Source organism: Anser cygnoides, chromosome 2 (genome assembly GCF_040182565.1).
Source record: "Anser cygnoides isolate HZ-2024a breed goose chromosome 2, Taihu_goose_T2T_genome, whole genome shotgun sequence".
NCBI classification, from domain to species: domain Eukaryota; kingdom Metazoa; phylum Chordata; class Aves; order Anseriformes; family Anatidae; genus Anser; species Anser cygnoides.
In genome coordinates this window covers 21,708,940-21,736,250 of record NC_089874.1, presented here as the reverse complement: position 1 = coordinate 21,736,250, position 27,311 = coordinate 21,708,940, and the positions used below count along the sequence as shown (strand labels likewise).

The following is a 27,311-nucleotide window of genomic DNA, read 5'->3' as shown; positions in this document are numbered from 1 at the left end:
TTCCTGTGTTTTTCTTTTGCTCCTAAGAAACTTCCACTTTTCTGAGATTCTCATAGGAACAGCTGTGGTTTACTCCTGGATGTTTCTCCTGCAAACTGTACTTGAGCTTAGAGTCCTTGTTTGACCGCCAGCTTCAGAGCTCCAGTTCCCCTGAGCTCTCTACAGGTTTTGTGTTCCTGGTGCTCATGTTGCTCTTTGTGGTGACCTGACTCTTCTGCAACAGTGATTCTACCTCTCAACATTGCCCAGCAAGGGACTGAGCACCAGAAGTACCTGGGAAGCCCCATTTAGCTTTCAAAACACCTCCATGGGTGGTGTTCTGCTGTTGTACTGTTACATTGCTTTTACATATTAATCAAATTAGGATTTGATTAATATTCTAACAGGGCTAGCACAGAAATACAAACTGAGCTTCTAATATCACTGCAAGAATGTGCATTTTACAAATCAGCTTATCTGAGTTTACAGTGTAGAAAAATATATTAAAAAGTCTGTTTCAATTTTAGGGTTATGGATATTACAGATGGACCGATAAAAGTAAAATTGATTTTTCTAATTGGCACTACAGAGAACCAAAAGAGAAAATAGCCTGTGTCTACCTAGATGTCCATGGGACCTGGAGAACAGCACCTTGTAATGAAAAACATTTTCCTGTCTGCAAAATATCTGAGGGTAAGATGATTGAGGGATGATGACTTTTGGTTTTATGGAAGAAATCTTGCTGGATCTATTTCAACTAAAGTACATATCTTTAAGTAAATATTACAGAATAATGACCCTGTGTGTGCAGTGTCAATACCTTTGTTTTGCATGAAGAGTGTTTTATTTTTAAGAAGTTGTTATTCACAGGCAGAGATCGCACCATTTTATTGGACTTGGGTGATAACTGCAGTAGGATTTCAATGTTGCAGGCAGACAGAAAACAGAGATTGTGAGAATACTAAACTTTTTACTACTTTAGAGTATAAAACGTGAAACTTTTTGCTGACAGAGATTTTGTGGGAAGGATTAGAGTCAATAAAGCCCATGAAATATAAAATAAATTTTGTTCCTTCCATGTAAGCAGTGTTCAATAACAGCTTCACTGTTATTGTATTCTAAAAACTGGGGAAAGGAGGAATAGTTATGTTTGGTTATTAATGAAATAGGAAGTCTGGTGAGTGCTGTTCATGTATGACAGTATTAGAAAAATAAAGTCTGTTATGGGCTGAAACAAAAGTTCTCAATTCATAGTGTTTCTATGGACTTCACAGAGGAATGCTACAAATTAAAAGACTACAGGCAAACTCTAGGATGGGAACTTTTTGTCCTTCATTTGTCCTAGATCAACTGCTGTTAGCTCTAGTAACAGAGTTAATGGAAATTCAGAGATTCTTTTGAGCTGCTTTAGTGTAGTTCAGCTTTAATTTCTTCTCCAGGACATGTTCTAAGCTTCATCTCCATTCATTTGCAACTTTCATTTTACTTTAAAATGTATGTACTGACTGATAATGTCACTGTTTCACCCCATAATGTCATTGATTGTGGGAAAATGTGAACCTACAACACAAATATTAAATGAGCTTCCAATTATTCCATGTATTATCAAACTGTTCAGAAACTTTATGTAAGAATTATCTCAAGGAGAATATTAGATTGGAAATTTCCATATTAATTTATGATTTGGGTGGTAACTCATTAAAAATCAAATTGTTATTTGAAACTCTTGAGGGTTTTCTAGTTTTTCTTTTTCTTCTTTTTACTGTATCTCTTATTTGTATGAAGTTGACAGTCATAAGAAATAACTGAAATTAAAAAAACAACACAACAACAACAAAAAAAAACCTGAACACTCATATATTCTTTGGACTGTCCAAGTTTCATTTAACTGGTAACACTGAAGAGTTCAGGCTCATACTGAACTGCTCAGCTGCAACTGAGCAGTTCTTCTCCTTATCACTCTCCCCATAGTCACCGATAATTCTAGCAATTCAGAACATTTTAAGTAGTTTTAAGAAAGCTTTTTTTTTTTTTTTTTTTAAACTTGATTTCATATCTGAGGAACTGCAATGCCTATTGAATGAAAGCATCCATAATATCTCATTTCTTTTAGGTATACTTCCTTCTGACCCCCCACAGGATATTGGAAAATGTCCTGAATCTGATCCAATAGCTTGGATTCCTTTTCGAAGCCACTGCTATTATTTCAATGCCAATGAAATGAGCTGGGCTCAGTCTGTGACTCAGTGCATTCAGTCAGGTAATAATTAGTTTTACTCAAAGATGGAATTTCAATCTTGACATAGAAAAGAAAATCATGTTTAAAAAGTCTTGAAAACTACTGCTGCAATATCTACACATGTGTATATATGTATGTACACACGTATGTATATATGCATATATAAAAAGAAGTCAATGTCTCTTTTTCACCATTGATGCTGTTTGCTTTCCACTTATACTGAAATTAAGGTGATTAGATTTCCATTTCCTTTTCTTTTTTTTTTCTTCTTTTTTTTTGATTCTTTTTTCTCTTTTTTTTTTTTCTTACCAGCTGTGCTTAGTTCTAACACTGTTATATTTGTTCACAAACATATATATTTATTCACAGAATTTCTACTTTTAGTGAGATTTTAAAGTGGGTAAACTTCTCTGGCCTCATCTCTTCTTTTCTGTATCTCTTCCTATGCAAGGGCAGAAGTAAATGTTATAATACCAATCACTTATTTTTAACTTGGGCTGTGTGATCTGAAGAGGATTGCAAGTACTGCCTGAGAGTCCTTGCTTTACCAGCGATGGGATCCCTGGCAGCCTGCAGAGCCAGGGGAGAGCAAATGCTTTCCTCCCTCCTCTTGGAGGTGTCTGGCCCTGGCCAAGACCATGAACTGCTCCTTGTCTGTCCTCCACCAACACTGCTGAATTGTCTGGTACCCAGGTACCTCATCTATGCCTTCAGAAGGCTGTGAAAAAGAAAAGCAAACATTATGCTGTCCAAATGAAATGTGTCCTTTTGTTTCACATCTCATTAGATCCTCTTAGCCCTCTTCCTCCACCACTTTTAATTTGCAAACACTTTCAGAAAAATTAATCCTAGTTTGAATTACAAATTTGCTTGCTGTGCAGTTTTACCTGCTACATAATAACCTGTCAAGTCCATGAAGAAGAAATAAATAACCATCCATAATATGAAAAATATAAAAAATATTATCCAAACACTTGAAAAATAACGTGCTTTTTTTTTTTTTTTCCGCTGATGTTTCAAAATTGCTATCCTTATTGTGTTTTCATGTTTTTTATTACAAACTCACAGTCTGTGCTGTTCCCTATGCTTCTTTCTGGTCTCTGCTTAAACCCTTGCTTACTCCTACCAGCAGGAAGCAGTTTTTATAATTAATCTTGTCCTATGTCAAAGGCTGAAACTTTGGCTGACTTCTACAGCAGGGCATACCTCCAACCATCTTCTGTTTGTTTTCTTATGTGTTATAGGTGGCATCTTGGCTTCTGTAGAAGACTTGGCTGAATCAAACTTTCTAGCAGAACAAGCAGACTTATACACAAGCAAGACAAGCGGCTTTTGGATAGGAATATACAGAAATGCAAATGGTAAATATTTTAATTTCTACATATAATCATAAATAGGATTCATGAATGAACAGAAATATGATGTATTGCTGCTTTTGAGGAACTAATTCAAGGTAAAAGGTAGTTAAAACCAAACAAAAATAGATTAATAGCATATTAATTTAAAAACTCTTGGAAGTGTGTGGGTTTATCCAATAGGTGTGAAAGGCTGTAGAAAAGAAGTCAGCTTGGCTTCAGTTATGGATCTTGGCTATTCCCTGGGTCCACCAAAGGGGATGCACATTCCTGCCAGCATGGGCACTGCCTCCATTCCAATATTTTTATTGTATATCTGGTCTAGTAGCAAAGGTGTGGACAGGTGTTGGGAATATCTCTCAAGAGGCAAAACACAAAAGACACTGTTTTATGGGAAAGTAGGATGCAATGTGTAATTGAGACAATGATTGGGCCTCGTTTCTAAATTCCACTGATTGGGAAGTGCTGTAATCTGTGACAATTTTGCATGGCTGCTAATTGGCTGCCATGTAACCAAGACTTCACAGAGGATACCTGTCCCTGATGCATACCACTGATCATTCCCTCTGTCCTCAACCCTCCCTGGGGAAGGGTCTCCCACTCCTGGTCTTTGAGAAGGCAATGCCCACCCTGCTTGCTCTGTGGTCCAGTTGGGAATGTGTCCCAGCGGCCCCCACATTCTCCTGGCCAGGCAGTACCCACTGAAAGGGCTGTGGGTGTCTGGTTGGACGCTCCATCACACTTCTCTGAATGGAGAAAATTAGGCTTCTGGTTACGAGGCAAATCATCCAGTAAAAAACATGTAACTGCAAAAAAACAACATTAGTTTCAGCCCACAATCGCTCAGAAAGGATGTTTTTTTTCTTTCTTTCTTTCTTTCTTTTTTTTTTTTTAGATTCTGTTTAACTCATTGATAATTCAATATTTTTATTTTAGAGGTTATGCTAAAAATAAATGTTTTAATTTTAAATAAGTGTATTTCAAGCTTTACAATAAAAGTTCCTTAATTTTCAGCGAGTGCTGCTGAAAAAAGAATGTAGAAGGTCCAAAAAAAAAAAAAAAGTCTAGCTTTATTCACTTTTCTGTTTGAAAATTTAGTCCACTAGACAGAAAAAATGGAGATATGTAAATTAACTGTTATGATTAGCAAATCACAAATCATAAAGCTGAAATGCAATTATATTGTTTTTTAAGATGAGAATCAAGAGTAATGAAATGCATTAGAAAATAACCACAGAGGGGATTTTTGAAGAGGAAAAATAATATTAGTGAAGATCTTTGATGTGAAACTATTAGTATTGCTACTAACATTTGCACCACCAGGGCAGCTGCTTTGGCAAGACAACAGTGCCTTTAACTTTGTCAACTGGGGTGAAGGAGAGCCCTCAGAGGAACAGCTTGATTACTGCATGCAACTGTCTGCCTCCTCTGGGTACTGGATTGCCATTCCTTGCTCTTCTGAAAAAGGGTTTATTTGTAAGAAACCAAAGAGTAAGTGACTTGTTTAATATTTGGTCTTGATGGTTATGGCTTTATTTCAGTAGTAATAACATAATATCTTTACTACAAAAGACCCACAATTTATGTCAAATAAAATGCTCTATTTACAGACTTTCCTTATCACTTGTTTCAACGTTCAGCCAAAAATATTACAAATACATAGAGCTGTATGTACTGTTCATGTGTTATTACTTTATAACTTCAGATTTTCTCACATTCTGTAATGAATATTCAATTAGTAACTAAAGCTTATCAATGTTTTCCGGAAAATGCTTAAGCTCCTTTGTGGTTTTGCTCCCTTCCAACACGCACACACATTTTCCTGTTAACATTAATTCCTGTTCTATGGAACAAGAGTTGCATCAATTATTTGCTTTTCTTCCTCTTGCTGCACTGTTACATGCTGTTCCAGCAAGAGATAGATGAAGCAATTTCATTTAAATAATAACAGAACGGAAGCAGAATCCAGAGCACGTATAGTGACCTTTGAAAATAGTTGAAGTGTTTTGGTTAGCATTTATTTTTTTAATGTTGTGTTTCTCTGTAACTGAGCACCATCTGCTTTGGTCAGGAAGTAGAAATATCAGAATATAGTGAGCCAAGCAGCCATGTGGTATTTTTGAGTTCAACTGTTAATTTTGAAAAAGATTTTTTTTTTAAAAGTACAATTTCCTGCCCTATTTCGCAACCCCCAAGCTTCAGCACATTTCTGAGGTTCTGTCCTTTCTCCTAGCAGAGCAAAGCTGCAGCTGGTGTGGCAAACAGCTGCACATGCTTTGGTAGTGGCAGAGCATTTTCTGAAATGGAAAATTCCTCTTTTAGGGCAACTTCTAGTTTTCTTTGGGTAGTTAGAAAAAAAGACACTACAGGAAGGTAATTCCTTGTTATTGGTTATATCAGAAAGCACAAACACATCTACACACAATTCGTTTGGGGGGGTTTGACTGGGAGTGGCCCTTTAGTGCTGTGCCAAAGTGCCGACAGTATTCCCTTAATATTCCCTTGACACCAGGCTCTCCAGCAGAACATTCTTTCCGAACGAGCACCCTTAACAACACAGCGAGCCCTGCATCCTCCCAAGGGACAATTTAACAGTTGTATTTCCTCCTAGCCCATGAACAGGCCAGAGCTTAATGTGGTGCTGCGCTTCTGCTGTGGCTGCACTGCTCCTTTTGCTTGCTTCGCTGAAACACTCAGGCCGTCGGCCAGCTTGCACCCAGCTGCTGTCCAGTGTGTGGGGAAATATCTTGCAGACGGCGCCCTCTTTGCACAGCTGGGAAAAACTGCATAAGAAAGCTTGAGCTGATAAACATAATTACAGATGCGAATGGATTACGGTGAATTAAAATCTCAAGGGAGACCCAGTGCTGCACAGGAAAATTGTCCTATAGCCTTAGCATTTGATTGAGTTGTTTCCCATCTGCTGATGTGCAGACCCAATAATGACAAGATTTATCAGCCAGAGGGGAAAAGAGAACCAGCCTGATGCAGTCAGGAGCTATCTGTGCTTGGAGATTATTTGGTTACTAATAAAAGAGTCGAGAAGGAGGCTTTGAAATGCAAAACACTGCAGTTTCATTACATTGAATATCAGGTTGAGATCAATCCCACATTTTCTTCATTAATTTAGCAAATGTGTTTCTAGAAGACATGTTAAGGTAACCTTGGTGTGCAGGTTACCAGATCTTTTGCTGAACATGGGACTGTCAGGATGGGAATGCAATTTTGACGAAACTTCTGTCTTTCTCTTTGACAGCTATTCTTAAAGTAACTGCAAATGTGAAAGGTAGGCTTTATTTTTCCTTCCCAATAAATTCAAAGTGATATGAAAACAAACACTTGTATTTTTTAATGTATTGAATTTATGAAATTATGAGTTTTTATAATTTCAGAAGATTATGATTTCATGAAATATAAAATTTACAAAATATATAATTTGTCTTTTATATATTTATTTTTATGTGTTTAATTTACTTAGTTGCCATTGAATTAATTACCATAATGACTTAGCAGTACCTAGAAGACATGCACAGCGTCCCAAGAAAACTAAATGCTTCAGTAAACTGATCACCCTCTCTTTGCTCCTTCTTATGCACACTAATGTCTGCGAGGGGGCTGACACAGAGGCACCATGATAGATGTTTAATACAGTTCTTATCCTAAAAAAGCATGTGAGCACATTTACACCTTAATGACCACAGCTTCTTTTTCAACTTCCTATACTTGCCGCAAGAGAGCAGTTGAAGAAGGCCAGGGGATGCTGAAGTTATATTCCACTTCCTTCATAAACATGGGATCCTGATTAACACCACAGTAACTAAGGGGAAAATTAGTCCAGTAGTCTACATATTTATGGCTATAATAGACACACTTCTAATAACTTTGTATTTATTTACAGATGCCAAAGAAGACAAAGAACATGGTCAGAGCGCTGTTTGGATACTTACTCTGGTCCTCATCATTTTAGTAGCGATGGGCTTCATGGCTTATTTCTTACTCAAAATCAAAAACCAAAGCAAGACTCAAAAAGCAGTGAGGCAATATAGCACACTGCTAGAGCACAGCAGTGACCTACCTGGAGGGGACAAAGATAATGATCCTGCCAGCAACAAAGAAAAAGATGAACACAGCGTCATCTAATGTGATTACATAGCTAAGCTATGTGGTCAAGCTTAAAAAATAATTTAGCCAGAACAAAAGAAGTCATAGTAAATGTTACATACACCAGCTTACATTATAAACTAAAGTAGCAATTATTCCTTTGGTATGGATTAAGAACTATTGCTCTATGCTTTTCAGGACATTTTCTCAGGACTAAGACTCAGAGTACTGTGTAAAATCACTAATTAAACAAGCATGACAAATAGAAGGTCCAGTGTGAACCTGGACTTAAAAGATATGGATCAATAACCTAGTGGTTTTTTTGTTTGTTTTTGTTTTTTTAAGAGATCTGTGGCACCATCACATACAGAACCAAGTACAGATATACATTGAGTGTTCGACACCACTCAGCCCCAAAGCCTGCCTTTTGAGAGTGCATACTGCTACTCAAATGAAATGGTGTTTGGAATAACCAGAGATTTACATGAATTGCTTTCCTCCATTATCGCACCTTTATTGCACTCTACACAAATAAAATTGCCATAATATTGTAACTTGCCATATTGTCTTGTCATAATATTGTAACTATAAGTGAAATCTTTGTCCTTCATTCATGGAGTTTCAGAGCTTCAATTTAGATTAGTCATATTCTTTGACAATGGATATTTTGCATCAATTAAATATTACATTATATCAATAAAGGATCTATATCTTACATAATAATACTTCAGTGCTGTTGAATTAGCATGCTAATGCTAAACTATGTTATATGGATTGGTGACCAAATGAGTCATTTACATTATAAGATTATAAGGAAACACAGAAACATGAACAAGGCATATGAATAAAAATAACTATAAATAAACTATAAAATAAAGTGAATGCCAAATAAAGCTGGAAGAATCCTTTCCTGTTTTATTTCACTTGACATCTCATTTTTCGATGCCTTCTCTTAACCTCCATCTCTCTGACAATTCAACTGATGACAGGACACTGTATTCATGCTTAACCTCAGACGGTTCAGGCCAGTAAGGCAGTGGGGCAAAGAACAGCATCTTGGTAGTGTATCAGGTTTACTGTGCTGTTTGTTTTCTGTAAATTCTACGTTGTCTATACAAGACTGGGAAAAAAAAAAAAAAAAAGAAAAAAAAAAGATCTCAAGGATCTCTGGGAAAAACAGACCCTTAAAAAGTGCATAGGAACTGTACAGGTGAGGTTGTTGGGAAGGAGAGATTCACATGACATTGGATTGGTGGTTGGTGGATATTGAAGTCAAGAAGAAAATATTTCAGAGGACAGGAAATGAAGGGCATTCTGTGCTCGAACTATTTTTACTGTCAGTCCCCTTGATCTTAAACTTATTATTTTTTTTTTCCTTCATGTAAGTTACAAAATGTACCGATGTTTGTTTTTGTAAATACTGACATTGAACTGAATCCAGCACTCTTTGGTGGCTAGTGATAAAGCCAAGGCAAATGAAAAGAGTAAACAGATGAAGAAAAAAACCCATAAATATAACAACTAATAACATGATTTATAATTCTGATATTTTGATAGCTGATATCGTTAACACAGCTCTGTAAGAACCTATATTCTGTAAATGGCTTTCTTCTCGCACATCAAGTGATGCATCACTCTTGCAGAATATACTGGGAGATTTGTTTTCATAATAAAGCTATGAAAACTGAGACAAAATTCTAAAGGTAATTTTTGCTGAACATCTTTCCACTTTTTCCTTCAAAACAAATAATGTATTTTTTTTTGCCACATAGGTAGAATTGATTTCTGCTTAAGAAAGGGCTACAGCTCTTTTTTTTTTTTTTTTTAAATATTTCTCTTTTCTTGTCTCATACATGGTACAAATAAAGAATTTTGAGTGTTAAAATTCATTCATATTTTATGTATTAAATAATTTTGAAAGGTAGTTTTCAATCTGTTTTGTTGTCAAAATCACCAATTAACAGAAAGATTTGTAAAGATTTGTCTAATTTGCATTGGTTCACCTGAGTCAAATTCACATGAAATTATGACACAATAGTGTCACCCATTGATAACCTGGAGAAAACAAAAAGAACGTATATACATAGCGTTCTCTTTGTCAACTTTCCAACCAAAATTAAATCATCTTATTCCAGTTAACTTTTCACACTGTGATAGTTAACACTGCTTGGTGAACCAAATTAAATACATCCTTTATTGCAGTGACCTGCTATATATACCAGTATACCTGGTCAAGAACTTTTTTTTTCTTTCTTTTTTTTTTTTTTTTCTCTCAGTTTCACAGGCATGAGATTTAAAGTAAATGCATTTAAAGGGCTCCTTCTGTTAATTTACCTTTGAGGGCCAGGATTTTAAAATCCCAGAGAAGAAAAATCAATTAATTAAATAATAATAACAACAACAATAATAATAAAAAAATAGCAGAATGATGTCAAACTGTTCAAACTTTGTCACTTGCATCTGAATGGAAGGAAACTTAATTTTCAGATGCAAAGTTTGAATTTTGTAATCGTTTGTAGAATTCAAAATACCACACGTGACAGGATATTTCCTTATTTACAGCCCAGAGTTTTCTCTTTCAATTAAAACTCTCCAAGGAAGAGTTTTAGAAGGACCCAGCACCAACAATTCTTTCTGGATTATTACTTCAACAATGAATTTCTGTTCATATTTTTGTGAATAAGAAGAAAGGAATGAAACCCTTGACATTTTTCTACAGTCTTAGTTTTCCTGTCTTTCATTCATACTGCTTTTCAGACACTCGGTGAGTTTCATTCTTTATCCTCTGCAAAAATACATGTGAAAGTGGAAGCTTTTGTTCTCTTGCTCATTTCTTAAGCTCTTTAAGATTTTCATGCAGCTTGATTATCCTTTATTTCGTATTCATCCTAACTGGAGTTACAATAGATGCAGATAGAGATATTGGTTCACTTTTAAAGAGAAAGGAAAAGTCTGGATAAGACAAAGCTGAGAGTTAGAAGTCAAGACAGTCATGCATTCAGCTAATGATTTCTTTTGGATGCACCTTAATTACTGGTTATGTTTACTCTGTGAAGTAAATGGAAAGAGTTGTGAAAAATAAGAAAGTGTAAGGAATTAAAGAGTGCTTTATGTGTATATCCTGTCCTTAGGATGACAATGTGTAAGAAGCAATGGAGTCTGTGCTGTAACATTGGGGCAACTGAAAAAATATTGTAAAGGTCAGAGTCAAGAATGGTCCAGGAATGCCCAGGAATAACCACTGCAACCTTCACTGTAAGGCAGAGAGATGCAGTGCACGCTCTGAAGCTGACTGTGAACAGACATCAGCTGGCTCTCCCTGTTGATGTTAAAATGGTGATAAGGTTCAAGGATATTTTCCCTATCCATCCTTCAATTCATTAAATTTGTGGAGGATTGGGATACGAATTACAGCTTCTGAAAGTGGATACTGTGTCATGTGAGCTGTGCCAGCACCAGCCAGTGAAAAAAGAGCGTCTACCCTGGCGTCTGCCAGATGGAACCCACCCCATGTGATGGCCCAATCACAAGCATCACAATTATCAGTGAGAATTCCTACTATTAGACTCAATATGAGGCAATTATGAGGGCAATTGCTGAAATTTTGTATATTACACTTTGCACTTCCGTAGTAAGCTGTAATAATTAAAAGATTTGATATAATTTAAAACTTTCTGTCTAAAGGAAAGAAGAAACTGTGTTGTAATTCCGAATCCAGATTTGAAGAAGTGAAACTTTCATAAATTAAAAAGCCGTTAAAAGTACACAGGGCCTTCTGGGGAGAGAGAGGATATTAAAGACAAATATAACAAGAATTGTCATAAATTCATTAATCAAAATTTCTCTGGCACTTCCTATTCTGCTCACAGTTCAACACTGACAGTGCCCTAATATCTTATCTCTAGCTTAGGAATTTACTTTAGTGTTCGGAAGGGTATTGCATATTCTGTTGTGCAGTTACTCTTGGACAAATAGAAGGATGCTACAGGAATGCACAGACATGCATGGTATCTTTATATACTGCCCAGTGTTGGTTCTTGTGAAAATTTCTGAGTGATTTGGTTGTGTTTATTTGTATTGATTTCTGATGATAAATGAGTTAATGAGAGGATACTGGAACAGGGCAAGGTAATGTGTCACCATTTTCCATCCTTAAAAAACAAACCCCAAACAAACTAACAAAAACCAAATAAACAAAGGTCATGTGAAAAACAAACAAACAAACAAACAAACAAAAAAAACAGAACATGTCAATTACAGAAGGCAAAGGTCAAATAAACTTAGAATCATAGAATCATAGAATATCCCAAGTTGGAAGGGACCCATAATGATCATCAAGTCCAACTCCTGGCAACTTCGCTTATTAGCTTTATTAACCACAAATATAGTCTGGTGGAAATGTATGTAAAATGAGCTAAATTCACAATGCAGGAAGTGATGGCAGACCTCCGAATATTCAGTGGGGCCTCTTTTAGAAATCTTGAAAGAAATGTATATTTCATCATGGATGTGGAAAACTAAAATCCAGTATACTCATGAAAATTCCATTATACTGATGAGAATACAGTTTATGTGTTCTTATTGCTCTGCACTATATTTATATGAGATGCACTTATTTTTCCTTCACAGAAGGAAAGAAAAGGCTTGAAAATGCTGCCTGATCTTTGCAAAAGTGGGAAAGATCTTGTCTCCTGACACGAGTCAGGAGATTAGCATAGAATTGTCAACAAAATACATCTCTTTCCTTACAAGGTCCCTCATAATTTGTTCACCATAAATACATAATTCTGATTATTTTGTTTTACAGACAATGAAATATTTTTAATATACAATGAGGATAGCAAGCAGTGCTTAATTGCTCAGAGATCTCATGAAGTCACAACAGCTGCTTGCAACAAAAACAGCGAATTACAAAAATTCAGATGGGTGTCTGACCAGCAGGTGATGAGCGTGGCATTTGCACAATGTCTGGGAGTGCCTTACAAGCAAGACCAGGCTAAAATTTCTTTGTATCCCTGCAACAAGAAAAGTGAATTCCAAAAATGGGAGTGCAGAAATGCAAGCTTGGCAATCCAAGGGGAAGATTTGTTTCTCAGTGCTGGCAAAAGGAAAAAAGACAATATTGCACTGAACAAGGTGTCAGGTACAACAAATAAATGGAAGATCTATGGAACCAGGGATGACTTGTGTTCTCAAGGCCATGAAGGTAATGTTTGAAGATTAATCCTGACAGCGTCATGTACTCACTTGTTTGCCATCACAGACAGGGCCCTTTTATTTCTGCTCCCCTTAGTCTTAGCAGCTGTTCCCCCTGAAGCAATGTTGGATGATCAGTTCACACACTCAGGCTGCCATTCCTCCATCCAGAGTTGCAGAGGTGCTTGGCTACAGAGTGTAGTATGTAAAAAAAAAAAAAAAAAAAAAGGTCATTTTTTCTTGTTTTTCTTTACTTTAAAAGCAAAGGTGGATCTAAGTTATTTTAGTGATTATCTTTATTCTAAGCACTTTATTTAATTAAACAAGCTTAATTAAATAAACTTAATTAAATAAACTAGAGTAGTTTACTAGTACTAGTGAAATTGTACTAGCATTCTTGGATGAAAGACAAAAATCTTTAAGGTTTTTGCCAATAGTAAATGTAAAGAAATAATTCTATACATGCTATCATTCTGTTACACAAGATATTTTTAGAAAACCACTTTTAAATATATGACAAAAATGGTTCCTCCCTGTAGTAGCTGCTCTATTTCCAGCAGTTACAGCTGAGGATATCATCAGTGAACGGTAAATTGCAAGATCTACCTAGAACTTTTGAGGAAGAACCTTCTGACGACAGTAGGTCTCCTGTTACAGTGCTGTAACATGTGGGACACTTTTTCCACATCATTTTTGGAGAGTACAGACATGTAGAGATTCCTATACCTATATTATCATTTCTCTTTTGTCCCCTCAGATCTGTTTACACTGCTAGGAAATGCCAATGGAGCTCCGTGTGCCTTCCCTTTCAAGCTCCATGGTAAATGGTACACCGGGTGCACGGCTGCTGGCCGGTCAGATGGCTTGCTCTGGTGTGCAACAACACCTGACTTCGATGTGGACCACTTGTACGGATTCTGTCCAACTGTCAGTAAGTCTCGAATGCTGAAATAGGTGCTATCACACAGCTCTGTTAGGTAAATACATCAATACTGAAATGCTGTTACAAACATGGAAAGGAAAACTCTTGTGGTGGCTTTATTTTACTAAAAGATGTATTGCCATGACATAGTCTTCCTTACAGAAGAAACAAAACAAATTTCCTGTGAGTCTACAGTCAAACTGAAGTTGTCTGGGTATGTCCATCAGTAGTTAATACCTGAGAAAAGACCAATATGTTTTAAATATGACCACTTTTAGCCAAATCTCAAAATCGAGATGCTACTCACAGTCTATAATTTTCCCTACCTCATTGCTATTTGTGGCAACAGTAGTACAACTATCTCTATCCATGCAAATCTCTGTTCTGCATGAAAATTTTGGTCTACAGTCCATGGGAAGGTAGTTTGTTTTCTGAAAACAAAAAGGAAGAAGATTGGTTCACAGGTCTTAGTGGAAGAGCTGCATCATCAGCCTTTCCCCTGTGATGTTTCCCACATGATGACTTCTCCCTTGCTTTGCTTCATGCTGCACTGAAAGCCAACAGATAAATGTATGTGCATCTGAGAGCAGACTCTGAAGGACAGCAAAATATAGTGTTACTGAAAATAATGAAAATACTGCCTCAGACCTAATTTTTCAGTGCTATATCACAGACTCAAATTTGTCATTTTGATAGATAGGAGAAGCAAGATTCAGCTCGTAATCAGCCAACAACCACCAACAACTTTTTCACTGACATTACTGAAAATGACTACCTGGTGCAATATTACACACAGGAGCTTAAAAGAGGTAAAACACCCTTCCCGTATAAACAGGGAAACAAGAAGTATTTGGCATTATAGAATTGTTGGACATTGTCATCAATACCTGGATCTACAATTTAAAATGAATGTTAGATATTGAAATGGATTAGCAAGAAAGAAACACAATAGAAAAATAGGAAACATTTTTTTTTCTGAAGAATGGTTCAAGAAATCCAACTTATTTTACTTAACAAAAGAAAAAGCTAAGGGAAGTTTTAATCACAGTGTATTAGCACATACCCAGAGAACAGTTTTGCTAACAAAAAGCTCCCAGAAGACAATTTCTAAGTTCTAGTGACCCATGAAGACTAGAAATAGGATGTTAAAAAAAATAAAATTAAATTAATGATGACATACCTTAAGGAGTAAAGTTTCCATCATTGAAAATCTTTGCATTTCAGTTGTATTTCAGCCAAGAATTAATTCAGATATAGCTTATGAGCTTCTGAAAATCTGAAAAGATTTTCAGACTAGATAATGGCTAAGGTGCAGTTTTGCTTTATTGATTTTTTTTTTTAATCTGAAGAGTATCAGATTTGGCAGAAAAATTGTAAATGAAGGATGAAAGATCATCTCTGTTAATGTCAATAGCAAACCCTCTTTTACTTAATAAAGAGCACACTAATGGAAAAGTATGGGTTTTAGGGGTTTAGGCTTATTTACCCAAGAATGATCTAATTTCACAAGTAAGCTTGTAGTTAAATTTTCTCATAACATTTTTTTATAAGATATTTCTAACAAATTGCAATATTAAATCTCTTTTCTCTCACACAGGCAGTGACAATGACAAATTTTGGAGCATAGATCCTTTGACAGGAACCTACTACCAGATAAACTTCCAGTCAGCTCTCACATGGCACCAAGCAAGGCAGAGCTGCCAACAACAGAACGCAGAGATGCTGAGTGTCACAGAGATACACGAGCAAATGTATCTAAGAGGTGAGCAAACAAGCAATAAAAAGAGTGTCAAAGAGTTTTTGTCTGATAAAAATCTTTTGGTGCTTTAATCACATTAAAATGAATAATTAAATTATTATTAGCATTTCCACTGCTAGGAAAGTATTGACATTACTGTAAATTACACTTTTTAAAAGTGGAACTTATAAAAGCTGTTGAGTTGTCATTTGAGATTATTTTTATTATTATTCTTCTTTGCAAATAAGTTAAGAATTTCCAGTTAATTAAGCAAGATTTGGATCATATTCAGAAAATATGAACATACCAGTCCAAGAAAAGGACCTTATAAGAAAATCATTATAGTAGATAGTCAATATATGACTTTTGTATTAAGAAATCAGTATTCTTTTTGTAGACTTAATAAAATAGATTTTTTAAAATAACATAAAAATTTTGTATAAAACACCAGTGAAAATCTGCATAAAGACTTTGTGGCTTTATGCATGGACTCTGTAGAATGAAGGCCCTGAATTAATTTCACCAAACTTTACTAAACTTGTAAATATTAACAATTGCAATTCAGTGTTTCACTTTTTTAGGCCTTATTGCTTACATACAACCATAGAATAAAATTAAATCCAGATAAAGTAATATGCAAACTAGTCTTTTGCCATTCTCTACCTTTCAGCTGCAGAATAAAGTCTCTGAATTTATTACTAGTAAACACAGATTCTGTGCTGAACTTGGAAATCACTAGCAGACATTTATTATCCTCCTCTGAAACTTGAGATTGCAGAGCATTTCATAACAAATGTGATGAGAATTCCCACTCTTTTGGTTACCTAGATCTGATTGACAGCAAGAGATCCCCCCTCTGGATTGGGCTTAACAGTCTGAATCTCAACAGCGGCTGGCAGTGGAGCGGTGGCTTTCCTTTCAGATACTTAAACTGGGCAACAGGTTGTAATCTTATTTTGTTAACAGTTTTTTGAATGAATCCTTCCTGACAGAATGTTGAATGCATATTAACTACAGAACTGTAGTATTCCCCATGAATACAAGGAAATAAGGTTGAAAGGTTTATGAGACATGAGATTAAAAAACTGAGAATGAAGATTTTTATTTATTTATTTTTTTTCACCGTGTATCAAAAGGAGTTTCAAACAGAAGGGTTAAGTAAACTCATGCTCTACCGGATGTAGCTAAAGTGAAGAGCGCTGAGCTGTAGCATACCATACTTACCTTCAAGTAAGCTAAAACCTGTGTCTCCAGCTCCCATAAGGGTTATCAGACCTTGCTGCTTGCAAGGACTCAGCTGTCTGAACATTAGCCTTCCCCTTCGCCTCCTACACTTTTCTTCCTTTCTAGTCTCCTCTTTAAAATTTGAGAAAGCCTGTAAATGGAGTTCACAGCACTGGCAGTTTGTCTTTGAAGATCTCCTGATGGTTGTCATGGTAGCAGTGTGCAGCAAATGCTGAATGTTCGCTTACTGAGTCCATCTTTTGGCCCTCCTGATGTCTCAAAGGCCCCCTGCACCACCTGTTTTTGTCTGGCACAAAGAATGGGGGGAAAGCCCAGTGCCATTGAGCCTGACAGAGGGTTTTCTACGTTCTGTACCACTAGTCAAATCCCTTCAGGCTTGCAGAGAAGAGGAGCAGCTGGTCCTCAGGTCAAGCAGCCCACACCTTGGAGTTCCTGTATCCAGACACGACGACTACTGTGACGAGTTAATCTATAAAGTTCCAGTTTAATGCATAACTATTGTAAATCGTATCTTTTGTGAGGGGAGAGATTGTGACTCATTGAACTATGAACCTCCGTGAGAAGAGGAAAACACTGCTCATTCCCCTAACACGGTGGTCCTAGAGAACCTCCTGGAGGGCAGGATGCAGAGGCAGGCAGGGCAGAGACATGCACCCAGCAGCAGGGCACGTGAGAAGGCCTTGCTTGCAGCAAGGAAAAAATCTGCAGCTCTCACTGAGAGGGCATGCAGAAAGGACCTTTCTGAAGGGCCTGAGTGGACCTTTTTCATTCCAGCACAATGCTGAAAGCTGCTGGACTGGAAGCTAATATAGAAAGGAAAGACTACCCTGTAAGGGCAATGTGGAAACAGGGAGATTTGCTTTCCCATTTTGTGATTTGGCATGTCTCACCCAACTGATTTACCTTATATTATATTTTAGGAATTCCATATTATTATTTTTGTGCTCCACTAAACACAGTTGTAGGAACTTGAAGCCATTTAACATGCTCCCTCAAGGAGGAATCACACCCTGCTGGACTTTGATCAATTCCCATCACTCTCTGTTCAACTGCTAGACAACAGATCCCACAGATCAGTTAAATTTTCCTTTTTTTTTGTCTCTCATATTTTAAAAAAATAATATTCACTCAATGAACTTGGTTTAGTTCTATAATACAGACCTAGAATTCTAATTTTCATTTTTTGAAACTTCTTTTTATCACTAGCAGCTGATGGCTCTTACTCTGAAGAACGTTTTTCTCTCTTCGCATCTGAAAAATTCCTTGCCTGAATATAAATTAAGATGCTGCCTTACTGTCTTCCTGCCCCAGAATATTAGCTCAAACTGTGTCCTTTAATTCCATGAATGTAACTGAGGTCTTTAAGCTCATTACTAATTAGTTCTATTAGTATAACAGGGTCCTGACTGCAAAATGTACACAAAACAAGATGTTTCATGAATTATGAAACTGTGAGCTCTGATTTCCTACAGTCTCAGTGCAGCATCACTACCATGGCAGTATCAGGTACCCCTTCAGTGTCTGGAAGGGGTCTTCTGTCCAGCATCTACTGACTGGGCAAGAACATTAGGTGGGCTGCAGCTGGTTGTGAGCTATACTTTTAATGGCTTTTAATGGATCTATGGCTGACAGCTATGTACAGGCTGATTAAATGGTCAGTGGGACAAGGAGAGGACTTGCTGCACCTTTTCCATCAGTGTGGGCTCTAAGTTTAGTCTCTCTTTTGTGCAAACTGACAACTTTCACAAAACTTATAGGACCATCTAATTTTTGAGACTGTAATTCTGCAATCAAATATGGCAGAAAATGTGAATTATGCAAAAAGCATTGAAAAAAATGTTTTGATGGGTGCTTTCAAATTACATTTCCTCATCTGCAGTAGAAAAATAACTGTAGCAATGAAGTCATGAGTCTATAATTGACACATGAAAAGGCTGGAAGTAAATAGTTCTTTCAGCTGCTGACATAAAACCTGTGCTACATAAAAATAATTTGTTTTTCATTTTATGAAGGAAGTCCTTCTCCTGAGCCTGAGAAACTCTGTGCAGTACTAAATCCCAGAAGAGATGCTAAATGGGAAAACCAGCCATGTGAGAAGAAAGTTGGCTATATCTGTAAAAAGGAAAACTTGACACTGGATCCTTTCAGTCTTCCATCAGGTATGTCAAGCGAATAGAAAACCTTTGATAAAAGTAAAATTTGTGTCACTCAGATGAAATTCCACAGCTACTTCAAAAAAAAAAAAAAGGAAAAAAAGGTCATTTTCACTTGTTCAGCTTTGATGAGTACAACAGAACAAAGCATGTTTTATTTCTTAAACCAAATACATTTAAATATTGGAAATATTCCTGAAACTTAGCAACCACATAAGCAATTTTTAACTCATACTAGTATTCATGATTTCAGAGGCAATGATCTAACCCATGCGCTATCACAAAAGTACCATGGACTGCACATCCTAGTGTGAAAGAAAATAAAGTTAGGTATGCTTCACCATCCCTGAGGTGTGTTCTAATGAAAAGATCTAGGCTTCTCACTGAAATCTGGGAGACAGCACCAATAGGCTCAAGCCCTTCTCTGTGGGATTGTATGTGACCTGCAAAGATGGCAAAATAGATCGACTTCCTTCAGACGACTTTTCCACTGCACTGTTTTATTTTTTTCTTCTTTGGTGATTAACTTAATGACAACTATGAGGGAAAGCCATGGAATTACTTGTGCTGCAGTAATAATGCCTGTATGAAACTTGCAAAATAAAATTGGATGGGATATGTTGTGTGAAAACATCACATGTGCAATTTCAAAATATTTCCCCATCCAAAAGTGAACATTTCACACAAGTGAAGTCCAGTTACCATGGGCTCCATTATTTTCTGCTTTTGTTTAAATACAGCATGTTTTCTGTAAAAGTACAATGTGCAACAGCAAACAGACTAAAATGTTTTACACATCTGAGGAATGAATAGAAGTACTGCTTATTTATAATCACTCAGTTTTCACTCTAATTAGCTTATTATTTGATTTCAAATGTCATTGTAGTGTTTGCATCATTTAAAAACTTGAAATATGTATTTATTTTGAGGGGATGCACCGCCAGTTAAATGCCCAGAAGGATGGTTGCCCTATGCAGGTCATTGTTATGTGGTTCATAGAGAGCCCAGGGTATGGAAAGAAGCCTTAACTTCCTGCAATGACAGCAATGGCAACCTGGTCAGTATTCACAATCCTGAAGAGCATGGCTTCATACTATCTCAGCTTGGTTACGGTGAGTGTTTCTGTAGGGTGATGTTCACAACAAATGGGAAATTATATTATTTTAAATTTTACAGCATTTTAAAAAAGTTTCTTATTTGTTTTATATGAATATTTATAGGGAAACATACAGATATATAGCTAAAAATAAACAAAAAGAAAAAAATAAATAAAATCACAAAAATCCCCACAAACACGAGAGGAATCTTTAGCACTCTCTGTTTTATTTTTCATTGTTTTCAGTTCAATTTTCTTTTGTTTTTGACTGCATAAAATCACTTTAAGGAAAAAACAGCTCTATCTGGGCTACAGTTTGGGCTGATTATCTGCCTCAGACACCTTGTAGCTACAGATACAGGGAGCAGCTTTTACCGATAAAGCTAAGGAATCTCATTTCCTGCTGGTATCTCACTTTTTAGCTTCTTGAAAGAAAAATGTGAATGAGATCTTGAAATAAACTTCATTGTCATTTAATCCAGATGAATTTGTATTGAAACATGACAATTTCAGCTCATCTCCTAGAAATCTTGCTCCTATAGACTGTCACAACAGGTGTCTCATACAGGTGGATTTGTTTTTAGAAGCTACGGATGAGCTGTGGATTGGCCTGAATGACCTCAGCATGCACATGTATTTTGAGTGGAGTGATGGGACTCCTGTAACATACACCAAATGGTTGCCTGGAGAACCAACCCATGCAATCAATGGACAAGAAGATTGCGTTGTTATGGCAGGAGAGGTAAAATGATCCCACCTTTCTGCAGCGCTATACTGTTTGATTTTTGTTTCTAGTATGAATGCAAGGAACTAGAGAATGAAGTCTTTATTCACTCAAAGGATGGTTGTTCTAAATTAAATTTAAAATTAAATTAGAGATAACTAGATAAATGCTCATATCTGACCGTGGGTGTACATTATATGCCAAGCAAACCTTAACAGATTGCCTATGACATTTAACATAACCTCACATTTAAGCACGAATACTTGGAATTCATTCAAAGAACACAGAACTTTATTTTCTCACTGAAGAAATATTGTAAAAAAATAACCAAGAAAATTTCTAAAGGAAACAGATCCTGCCTGGCTAATTTTCATCTCTTCCCAAATTGCACCTAGGATGGATACTGGGCAGACAGTCCTTGTGATAGGAATTTACGTTATATCTGCAAAAGAAAGCCACTACAGGGAGTTTCTGGAACCCTAAAGGCTGATCCTGCCTGTCTTAAGGTAACAATAAAATATCAATAATCTGGTTAATAGAAACCCACTGTCTTCACAAGGTCCACTTGACATTGAGATTATCTTTTTCCTCTAGTAAGTGTGTTTGTAAATCAAGAGTGATAATTTTCAATATATTCCTTTACTTACAGTAAAGTTATTTTTAATTTTGTTGTTGCTAATATGAGTCATCCCCATTATTTTCAGAACTGTCTGTGAAAAAGGCTAAAGCCATTACTGTGGTTTTGTGCATATGTTATATTGTTCTACTAACCATCTGTGGTTATCTAAGATGTAGTAGAAACTGGGAACCATTTTTGAACAGTGACGTGATGTAAGATGATGACAAATCTAATCGCTAATGAAGTAAAATCAAAACAATCAATTTGATTTTATAAATGAATTTATTTTCAGAACAAGTTATTGTATCCTACTGCTTTTATTCTTCTCTTTATTTCTTCCGTTTACTTTCCTGTTTACTAGTGCTCAATAATTAGTAACATTTCTCACAGTCCTATACAGGGAACACAGCTGAGGCTCATTGCACTAACTGGAACTAGGCAGATATCAAATATTGAGCACAGATATATATATATATCTATATTTACCTTTCTTGGCTTTCTTGGGTGCAACAAGCATACCTTGAGTTGGTAAAGAAGGAGAAACTGGAATTCAGCTGTAATTTTGAATATTTTCTGTCTCAGTATAGAATCACAGAATGGTTTAGATTGGAAGGGACCTTAAAGATCACCCAGTTCCAACCCCCCTACCATGGGCAGGGACACCTCCCACCAGACCAGGTTGCTCAAAGCCCCATCCAGCCTGGCCTTGAACACCTCCAGGAATGGGACATCCACAGCTTCTCTTGTCCAGACAACTTGTGCCAGTGCCTCACTATCCTCATAGTCAAGAATTTGTTCCTTCTATCTAATCTAAACCTCACCTGTTTTAGTTTAAAGCCATTACCCCTTTGTCCTATCACTACACTCCCTGACAAACATTTCCTTCCCAGCTTTCTTGTAGGCCCCCTTTAGGTACTGGAAGGCCACTATAAGGTTTCCCCAGAGCCTTCTCTTCTCCAGGCTGAACAACCCCAATTCCTTCATCCTGTGTTCATAGGAGAGGTGCTCCAGACCTTTGATCATTGGTAGTTTTTATGCTATATCTTCAGTTAGACTTTTTAAGTGAACTGATGTGTTAAATCAATTAATTAGCCTAGTTACAGTTCTTTTAGCCTAGAAACGTCAGTACATTTGAGTCAGTATCTCACTATAACACAGACTATTCTCTGTGGTTCTGAGCAAAGAAATGTTTTATTCATCTACATCTGAATAGGCTCCCCGTTCTACGTGCCTCTGACTTTTCTGAGTTAAAATGTATGATTTATTAGTTGTTGAAAGAGAGGGAATCATATGCATTAAATCTCTCTCCGTAGGCTCACAAAGCTTAATTATTATGTCTATTGCATTTCAAATGAATATATTATCGCACTAGCTTATATTAAAAATATGTGGATTTAAGAGTGTACATTGAAATTCAAGTACTAAAACATATGCTCTTTATCTACAAGTGTATTACACATGTTCTTCTTGACAGGGCTGGGAAAGGCATGCCTTTTACTGCTATCTAGTTGGACATACACCTTTAACATTTTCAGAAGCAAAGAAAACCTGTGAAAGGAGTGGTGGTTATTTAACAAGTATAGCAGACAGGTATGAAAAGAATCTAAACATTGTACTGCTGGTGGAATAATTATGGCATTTTATAAAATAGTTGAGAATGTTTTGGAAAAAAAATGTGGAACCATAAAAGAAGAATGACCTTTTTTTCTGGAGAAAAATATTAAATAAATACAGTACATCTTTGCTAACCAAATGTTCATTACTCCTTCATGTTTTCCAGTACTCAAAGAAAAGATCACAGTTGCTTCTGCTCTGCATGGAGCAGTTTTTCAGTATATCACAGCCTTGACTACTGTTGAAGCTAGTTTCTCTGGTATCCACTTAAGTGAGGCATTTCCACAAAAAAGGAAACCTAAAGGGGACTCCATTCATTCTAGTCTTGTGTGGTTTAGGATGCTGAGAAATGGCAAACTAAAGGATAACTAAGTTTCATCCCCATCTAACTTCTCATCTCATTTCAGATATGAGCAAGCCTACCTGACCAGCTTCGTTGGTCTGAGCTCTGAGAAGTACTTCTGGATTGGTCTCACAGACACAGAAGAGCAAGGGATCTTCAAATGGGTGACTGGTGAAGGCGTTTTCTACACAAACTGGAACTCAGCAATGCCTGGTACTCTTTTTCATGTGCAGTCTTTGTAGTCTGTGTTTAAAAGCAGGATCTTAAAGTCCTGTGCTGGAGAAGAGGGACACAGCAGTTACAAGCTTTCAAATGTCATGTAGGAAATGGTGTAATGGTTAGGCAGATCTTTGTACCTTTGCATCCTCATTGATCTGTCCACAAGTGCTCCTCTCTGTCCCCAAGATATCATGCCTGGGGTGTGTCACATATATATGCTTTTGGAAATTAAGGCATGAAGTCTTGCAGTTTTGCTGGCTCCCCTGCCCTGTGTGACAGCATTGAGCTGTAAATCTTTCCCTCGACACCCAGCCTTGGTGACATATGGTCATCACAACGGCCTTCTTCAGGCATTGCTTTATTTCACAGTGTGAAAAATGTAAAGGAAAAGAGACTTACACAAAGTAGGTGTACACCTTTGCCCTTCCCACTGCCTTTTCACTCCTCAATAGCAGCAAAGACAGAGTAGGCACTGAGGACTGAGATCTTTGTCTGGTCTTGCCAGTAACTGTTCCCCAAAGACCAATCCTTTTCCTGTGATGCTGCACTTAGCCATCCCTGAAGTCAGCCTGCAAGGTTGGTAAAATTGCAACTGCAAGTAGTCAGTAGTCATGCCTTAAAGTTTTGGTCAAAGGAGACTATCTCAGGGCTTCCCTCCTGTTATCCCAGACAACCGTCTGAGTTACTGCAGCAAATGAAAACATTTCAGTAATTGAATCAACATAAAGAGTCATAAATTACAGTAGGATAATCACAAATATGTCTCAGCTAGTGTCATTTCCAGCTCTGGGTTTGCTTCTGGACTCTCCTGGGCTGTTTCTTGGTGACATCAGTTTAGTCTGCTATGACAGCACCTGGAGGCAGTCAGGGCTTGGAGGTGCTCTGCCAGCACCTCTAAGTAAGCACTTTAAGCACCAGAGGATTAGTTGCATAGGTTTCTTCCTTCCTTCCTTCCTTCCTTCCTTCCTTCCTTCCTTCCTTCCTTCCTTCCTTCCTTCCTTCCTTCCTTCCTTCCTTCCTTCCTTCCTTCCTTCCTTCCTTCCTTCCTTCCTTCCTTCCTTCCTTCCTTCCTTCCTTCCTTCCTTCCTTTTTCTCTCTCTCTCTCTCTCTCTTTTCCTTTTCATTTTTTTTCCTTTTTCATTGCAATTAGCTTTATTTAATCTACATTATAAGGACCTATTTTTAATAGAGAAAATGAAGAATGTGACAGGACGGCTTGGCAGTCAGATGTCCCCCTGCTCCCCACATGCTGGCAGGCAGATTGTTGTTCTCTGGCTCTGAACCCAGCAATGTAAGGACTTTCTCACTTGCAACTAATTCCCTGCCCGCTGGGTCCCTGAAAAGCTCTCCTTGTTTTCATAATACCTGACACATGGCTAATATGTGTTCCCCTGTTGATGTGGCAGCCTTGGACACCTGCTAACTCTCTCAGGTCTACCTGCTCTTTTCTCCACTCCAAAACTTCCACCCAAGTGGAAGTGGGATGAGTTCTCTATATGTGCACATTTGGGGAATACAGAGGTAGGGAATCTAGCAGTTTGGTTAGGCTAGGAGTTTAACACTGAGGTGTATGCAGTGATCTTAGATATTAAGATTGAAAGTAATACACTAATAGCAGCTCCACAGTTGCTTTGTGGAGAGTCACAGACTATTGTTCCAGTGATTCTGAGAGCAGAGAATGAAACTCATCAGGTGATGGAGACAGCATTTCAGAAGGACGCGTGCTCCTTGGTGGAACAGGCTGCCAAATCCTTGCAGTGAGTGGCATAGGAAAAAGCTAGGCAAGCGAGTGTTCATGCACTTGGGCTACAAAGCTTTTCAAGGGGCAGTGAAGATGGTGAAGGACTCTGCTTGCTGGTTTCTTCTTTAAAAAGCAGACACTACATATAATATTTCAAAGACTTTTGTAAATGAATTGCATGAGCTGTAAAAATGGCAGGGGAAGCACTTTAAAACACATTTTAATTTTCTTTCATATCTCACAAAGGGAATGAAGCAGGTTGTGTTGCCCTAAGGACTGGAAATGCAGCTGGACTGTGGGATGTTCAGAACTGTGAAATAAAAGCAAAATTTATCTGCAAAAAACTAGCTGAAAAAATGGCTCTTCCTCTTGCTCCTGAAAGAGTTTCTTATTCCAAATGTCCCTTGGGTTGGGATACAAGCAATAGCACTAATTCGTGCTTCAGAGTAAGTACTACTTTTTCCAATAATCCTGCTCATGAGATAGAAGAGTTCCAAATTCATGGAAAGTCTGAACTTCAGAGAATGTTACATTATTGTACAAATGTAGTAAACTTTTACACAGACTACTCATGGAAATCACTGCAATGATCACTGTATCACTGCATCAGTAGGGTTATCCAAGTAGCATATTGTTTGACTAATGTTATATATGATCTTTTTAATTGAATGTTTTCCCTACTTTTGTCATACATGGCAGTCAGCAGATTTATTTTTAACACACTGTAAACATAATGTTCTACTCCAAAATTTATCTACAGCTTTTTGTTAGAGAAAACAACCAAAAGAAAACATGGTTTGAAGCCCGAGATTTTTGCAGAGAAATAGGAGGAGACTTGGCTGCCATTAATAGTGAAGAAGAGCAAAGAGTGATAGAAAACTTAATAATGTGAGTAAAATAAATATCTAATAATTGATATTTTGGTGTAACAATATATTGTACAGAATTAAATATATTCTTGAGTTGCTCATGAGATAATTAGATGAAAATCTATATCTGTTTATAGTCATAGCCATAAGAAAAAGAGCTGAGAAAAAAAATTGTATAGGTACCATTTCCAAAGACATCTTTGGAGTTCCTAAAATTCATCAAAATCCATAAACTATTAAAATTAAAAAAAGAAACAACAAACAAAACCAACAAAACCAACAGAAAAAAAAATAAAATAAAAAAACAAATCAGTTGAAAGTTTCTCCTTCAGACTCATTTGTAAGTTTATTCATGGAACCATTTTGAAAATAAATTGTCACTTCAAGTAAACCAAAACATTTCATTCTTCAAAGAACACAATAATTGCAGCATCAATGAATAAAATCAATATGCTGTATATTCAACAAAGCCATTTGCAAAGTGGAAAATATTAAGTGGTAAGCACTTACTTGCTAATGAGAGTTTGCTGACCAACAGCATTTTTTTTCTTTTTAAAATTTCAACTATAATTTCCTTTTAGTAATTCAACAGTTTAGTCTTAAAATCCTCAGAAGCACTTATCCTACCTCACCATTACAGACCGAGTTCTTATCAGCCAATACTTGTGGCTACTACATACATTTATACTCTTGGTTTCAAAGTTTTGACTACTTCCCAAAACCTTCAGTAAGTGTGAGTTATTGTCCCATGCAACTTGCAAAACTTAACACAGCTAATGTGTCCTTTTCTTCCATAATATATTTTTTCACACTCTAGAAAAAAATCTCCATCATCTCAGCCTTTCTGGATAGGTTTACATCATTTGGATCCTGATGGAGGGTACTCCTGGAGTGACAGATCCCCGGTGAGTGCTCAGACTTTCCAGTTTCTCTTCTGGCTTTTTCACTGTTGGAGTTGTTTACATTACTGGCACAGATGAAGGCTGTATAAGAATTCCCAGAAATGGCTGCCTTACCATTGGGTAACTCACAGTCATTACTCTTCATACCGGTTTGGAAAAGAAAAAGACCAATAAACGCTGAGGTAAAAACCATCAAAACAGTGTTAACATGGAGCACTAGTTACAGAGACAATTTTCTAGGTGACAAATATATGAG

General features: G+C 36.9%; 2 protein-coding genes and 1 long non-coding RNA gene across 7 annotated transcripts in view; 2 read left to right on the top strand and 1 right to left on the bottom strand.

Annotated features, from left to right (window-relative positions):
• Nucleotides 1-8,572, top strand: part of LOC106030347 (macrophage mannose receptor 1-like) — a 35,678-nt gene extending 27,106 nt beyond the window's left edge. For both annotated transcript variants that reach the window (XM_066991658.1, XM_066991656.1), the window contains 6 exons: nt 507-672; nt 2,093-2,239; nt 3,463-3,579; nt 4,897-5,064; nt 6,830-6,859; nt 7,472-8,572. In XM_066991658.1, coding sequence (XP_066847759.1) covers nt 507-672; nt 2,093-2,239; nt 3,463-3,579; nt 4,897-5,064; nt 6,830-6,859; nt 7,472-7,713 — 870 coding nt within the window. In that variant the 3' untranslated portion in view covers nt 7,714-8,572. The remainder of the gene's footprint in view (nt 1-506; nt 673-2,092; nt 2,240-3,462; nt 3,580-4,896; nt 5,065-6,829; nt 6,860-7,471) is intronic.
• A 1,668-nt stretch (nt 8,573-10,240) lies between these two features.
• Nucleotides 10,241-27,311, top strand: part of LOC106030345 (macrophage mannose receptor 1-like) — a 36,751-nt gene continuing 19,680 nt past the window's right edge. For 3 of the 4 annotated variants that reach the window (XM_048061848.2, XM_013172103.3, XM_066991655.1), the window contains exons 1-13: nt 12,619-12,880; nt 13,628-13,801; nt 15,390-15,554; nt 16,359-16,472; nt 18,788-18,934; nt 19,858-20,040; nt 20,609-20,766; nt 21,144-21,254; nt 22,842-22,957; nt 23,389-23,537; nt 25,531-25,730; nt 26,045-26,172; nt 26,971-27,058. In XM_048061848.2, the coding sequence (XP_047917805.2) occupies nt 12,619-12,880; nt 13,628-13,801; nt 15,390-15,554; nt 16,359-16,472; nt 18,788-18,934; nt 19,858-20,040; nt 20,609-20,766; nt 21,144-21,254; nt 22,842-22,957; nt 23,389-23,537; nt 25,531-25,730; nt 26,045-26,172; nt 26,971-27,058 (1,995 nt within the window). Of the gene's footprint in view, nt 10,439-12,618; nt 12,881-13,627; nt 13,802-15,389; nt 15,555-16,358; nt 16,473-18,787; nt 18,935-19,857; nt 20,041-20,608; nt 20,767-21,143; nt 21,255-22,841; nt 22,958-23,388; nt 23,538-25,530; nt 25,731-26,044; nt 26,173-26,970; nt 27,059-27,311 lie in introns of those variants that run through there. The other variant, XM_013172104.3, reaches the window with a different exon arrangement.
• Nucleotides 12,876-16,947, bottom strand: LOC106030348 (uncharacterized). The gene is made up of 3 exons (XR_001203694.3): nt 16,755-16,947; nt 14,119-14,223; nt 12,876-13,059 (listed from the first exon to the last, which is right to left on the bottom strand). It is a non-coding gene; the product is annotated as an uncharacterized lncRNA (long non-coding RNA).